The 4912-nt window shown below is 34.0% G+C and overlaps 1 protein-coding gene across 1 annotated transcript in view; it reads left to right on the top strand.

Moving 5' to 3' along the window:
* Positions 1 to 884: 884 nt before the first annotated feature.
* LOC110287789 (vomeronasal type-2 receptor 116-like) overlaps positions 885 to 4912 on the top strand; it is a gene marked incomplete at its 5' end in the record, with an annotated part of 18006 nt that continues 13978 nt past the window's right edge. Inside the window, one exon of the mRNA XM_021154319.1 lies at positions 885 to 1112. Coding sequence (XP_021009978.1) covers positions 885 to 1112 — 228 coding nt within the window. The remainder of the gene's footprint in view (positions 1113 to 4912) is intronic.

The following is a 4912-nucleotide window of genomic DNA, read 5'->3' as shown; positions in this document are numbered from 1 at the left end:
CGTGGGTAGCTGGCGGGTGTCAGCCGACCCTGGGCTCTAGCTCCCCTGGTGCTGATCCGGCCGGATGAGGCCTGTGGCCTTACTCAGGCCGGTTTCTGCTTCCCTAACTAATCGAGAGATGAGTCATACATAGAAATTTTTGCCAATCTGCTCATCTATCTGTATAAGAGTTAACATAAATTTGTCTGTTTCCATTTCTTTCTTCATGGTGGATATTGTCAGGATGTATATTCTTTGTACAATTATAAATGTATGCATCTGCAAGTGCCTGGATTTTGTGTGTTTTGTGTATGTTCTTTCATTTTTGTCTGTTTGTCTATGCATGAGATCATAAATTTTTCAGTGTATCAATATCACTCTGTGTTGGGGTATCAATACTTGTCTATGTGAACCTATGAATATTCCTCTATGCATGCATTTTGTGTGTGTGTGTGTGTGTGTGTGTGTGTGTGTGTGTGTGTGTGTGTAAAACTGAATATGTGTTTTGTGTGTTTCTGTGTCTATTTGATGTTTTTGATGCATATTCTGTGTCTGTGTGTATGTGTGTTTTTACATGTGTGTTTGGATATGTATATTTATGTTTCTGTAAATAAGTGTGTGCTTGTGCTGTGTGTGTGTCTCTATATGGATGCAAGTCTCTCTGTTTCATGTGTCTGTGTTTCATACTGCAAATATATTTGATGTCTACACATATGTTTGTACTTGATTGGTAATCTCGTAGAGAACTAAAATAACAGCAACATTATAATTTTGTACATTCATTAAATTTCACTGAAATTTTCACTGGCATAGTGTTAATAAATTTGTCTTTAAGATGAAGTAAGAATATATTTTATTACTTTAAGGAAGAGACTATACTCTATATTATTCTGACTGTCTTTCAGCTGTATTCCTTTCTGAGAAAGACCCAGTTCACTAATCCTGTTGGGGACAGAGTGAATATGAACCAAAGAGACAAACTGCAGGAAGAGTATGACATTTTCTACATTTGGAATTTCCCACAGGGCCTTGGACTTAGAGTTAAAATAGGGATGTTTAGTCCCTATTTTCCAAATGGTCAACAGGTACATTTATCTGAAGATATGATAGAGTGGGCAAAAGGAAGTACACAGGTGGGTCCAGCCTAATTGTACTAATTTAAATTGAACCGTCAAGTGTGTGCATCTAAACTTCCTTGAAACTGGTGAGGTAAAATTGATTGCCATGTGAAAGACTAATCTGTGGCACCCTATAATATGTTTATTTTTTCATGTTTAAGTCACTTTTTAGTAATTCATTGAGATTTCCAACATTAATACAGTGTATTTGTATCATATCAGAACCTGTTTCATGCCCTTAATATTAACTTAACTATTTTAGAAAATAGTTTCTATTACTTCCAGTATACTGAGCAATATACTATTAGTCCAAATATTACTCTTACAGAGTGAGTTTCAATCTGATGATAAACCCTTACAAAGGATGTTCAAAGAATCTGGTTCTTTGTAAAGACATAGTAAATGCATAATATCCAAGTTACAGATTTTTATTATAGTATTTTCAAACCTGTTTAAGAACTAGTCCTAAATTTCCTACACCTCTACATAACCATACATTAACATTTTATAACAAATTTAGATACCTTATAAACTATACCTTCTCTTTTTCTGTTTCTTTTTTATGTTAGTATAGATGTTTTGTCTACATATTTATGTGTGCAAAACGTTCATGTGTAGTATATATGGATAGCAGAAGATTCATTCAAACCTCAGAGTATTTGCAAGAGCTTCATGCCACATAGTTGGTGCTGGAAATTAAACATGGGTTTTCCTCCTGAAAAGAATTGTTTTTGAGATTTTAGCCATGTCGATAGCCCTAGATCATACCTTGTAAAAGAGAATGCTCACTAAAGGAAACTTGTCTGGTCCATTCATTTCTGCATAGGCCATTCAAATAAAGAAGCCTGTGCAAGTTGCATTCTCTATATGAGGAGAAATTGGTAGTAGTAAAAATTTGCTTTTGAGAAAATTTGAAAATTAAATATCTAATATGCATATAGGTATAACATAGATATGAATTCTGATGTGATAAGTTTCAATACATCATATTCAAACTGTCCAGTTTCATTTGAAGTAATATCTCCTTTTGCTCTGATAGTATGAAATTTAAAGTTCCTATTCTTCCTCAATGTCATTAAGAATTCCATTCATAGAGGAAAGAACATAAGAGCTGAAAATGAAATTATAAAACTGCATATCCATTTAGAGGATAGTATTGAAATCTCCTGTGTGTTCTAACCAGACCTCAAATGCAATATATATATGTATATGTATATATACATATATTCTAATCTCAATGTCGAATCTTAATTAAAAATGTGAAGACATCAATGAAATATTTCAAATATTAGAATCATATATTTATGTGAAAGACTGTTGTTCAATGATATACTATACAAGGAAGTACAGAATTATTATAAGAATGGTAATAAAAAAATCAAAGAAGGGCAGGAATCACCTCTGGGTGAATACAATTAAACTCTGAAATATTTAATCACTGAGACACTGAGTCCAAAAATCACAAAGGATTTCAGTAAATTATAAAATAATTACAGACTTTCAAGTGTATATACATACATATATATATATATATATATATATATATATATATATGAAAAACAAAATGAACCAAAAGAAAAAAGTACCTCAGTGAATAATCTCACAGAGGCATGCTCCAAATTGAGGACTGAAGAAAAAGCCATAAGAAGTAGAAAATTCAAACTACAACAAAGATAAAAATAAGGAGGAAAAACGAAACTCATTGAATAAGGATGTTTGATTAAAAGATCAAATTTAAAACCAATGGGAAGGAGAGAAAGAAGAAGCCACTCTAGGTATCAACAGTATACCCATTATATTGCTGCTGTACAAATCCAAAATAGTGTGGGAAAAGTAGACATCTGTCTAGTAGACACATATAAATACAAAGTTTAAAATAGCAAATACTGAGCCTTTGAAATAAAATAGTTCTTCACAAACTTTACTTAAAATTTATTGTGGACCAAGGAGCATATATGAAAGCACAGGAGAGAACCCCTGGTATCTCTCTTGTTAACAGGAGGTTCCACCAGCTTCAATCATTTTTAAATGTAGCTTGCTCATTCATTCATTCATTCATTCATTCATTTACTTTACGTACTGATAACCATTTACTCACCTTCTTCTACTCCTATTCCTTCTCCTATTCTTCCCCTCCCTCTCATCCACTAGTCCTTCATTCTTTAGAAAAGGGGAGTGCCCCCCCCCATAGCAAAATGCTTTGGCATATTATGTAGTACAACAATTAGGCGCAGGTTCACGTTCTCTTATTGGGGCCAGAGGAAGCAGCCAAATAGGAGTAAAGTATCTCAAAGAAAGTCAGCAAAGTGAGATACAGACCCCAGTACTGCTCTTAGGAGTCCCACTGCAAAGATCAAGCTTCACAAAGGTCAAAAATGTTTAGAATGACTATGTCAGTCCCATGCATTATTTTGCTCCCAAAATCCTTCTTTCCCCTCTTCCCCTCTTGTTCAGGATTCCCCAAGCTCAACCTATCTTGGGTGTGTATCTCTGCATCTGCTTCCTTCAGTTGCTGAGTGATGCCTCTCTCATCATGGATATTTTAGGCTCTTGCCTTCAAGTATGAGTATTATTATCAACATCAAGGGTAAGCTTTCTCTTATGGGATATCTCTCAAGCTGGACCAGTCATTGGTTATCTATCCAATTATCCTCTGCTCCTTCTTTACTCCCACATATAGTTAGGCAGGATAAAGTGTAGGTCAAAGGTTTTGGGTATGGGATATTGTCTCAATCCCTACCCTGGAAAACTTGCCTGGTTCTTGGAGCTGGACATTACAGGCTCCCTATCCCCCTTTGCTAGGAGTATTAGCTAAAGTCACCCTCATATATTTCTAAGAATTTCTATTTCCTTAGCTTTCTAACTTGAATCAGACATGCCACCCCCATTTTAATAGCCTCACCAAATATTCTGTGTGTTACTCTACACTCACTATTATTTCCTTTTCTTCTCATCCCCACCCAAATCCTTTCAGTGCAAAACCACATTCACCCATGACTTCTATACTATTTCTGCTTCTCAGGGGATACATTGGTTTCACCTTGTGCTATCTATTTTTACTTATCGTTTTTTTAGGTTTAGGGAATTTTTAGCATGAAATTTATATTCTTAAAGGAGGAGAATAAAAATTATGTCTTTCAAAAATTAAGAAATATAATTGCCAATTCAGTTATGATACCTAGTGAGTTTATTCCTTACAATAAAAGGAAAAATAAAGATCTTCATGAGGAAAACAATTACAGTAAGTCATAACTGATAAATGAGTACTAAGAAGAACTTTAAAAGAACTCCATCATATATAAAAGTAAAATGAGCACAAGAGGTCAAAATAGCATATAAACAACATTTAAAAGCTTTAAAGAAAAACTGCTAAAATTTATTATATATTAAAATGACAACTAGTGAGCAATAATTAGCAATTTTAGTAATAATTGAGTGTTAGTGGTTATCTTCTCTAATAAAATATCACAGAAAATTAGTTTGGTTTATTTTTAGCATAATATTTTTATTGATTCTTTCAGAATTTCACATAATGAAGCCTGATCATACTCAGTTCTCAGTCTTAGATGTCAACTTCTCCATGACAACACCTTTCAAAAAAAAGTAAAATGAAAGAAACCACTTTCTGCTATGTATGTACTCACTGGAGCATGGCAAACCTCTCAGTTCCTGCTCTCAAAACTGAAACTAAATTTTCCATCCCAGAAGCCTTCAGTTATGGATAACTAACATCAGAACCTTTACAATGTATTTTAAGAGTTCTTGGCCCTGGCATTCCCCTGTATTGGGGCATATAAAGTTTGCAATACCAAGGG

This window comes from Mus caroli, unplaced genomic scaffold (genome assembly GCF_900094665.2).
Source record: "Mus caroli unplaced genomic scaffold, CAROLI_EIJ_v1.1 scaffold_16622_1, whole genome shotgun sequence".
In the NCBI taxonomy this organism is placed as follows: Eukaryota; Metazoa; Chordata; class Mammalia; order Rodentia; family Muridae; genus Mus; species Mus caroli.
This window is presented reverse-complemented; position numbering and strand designations above follow the sequence as displayed.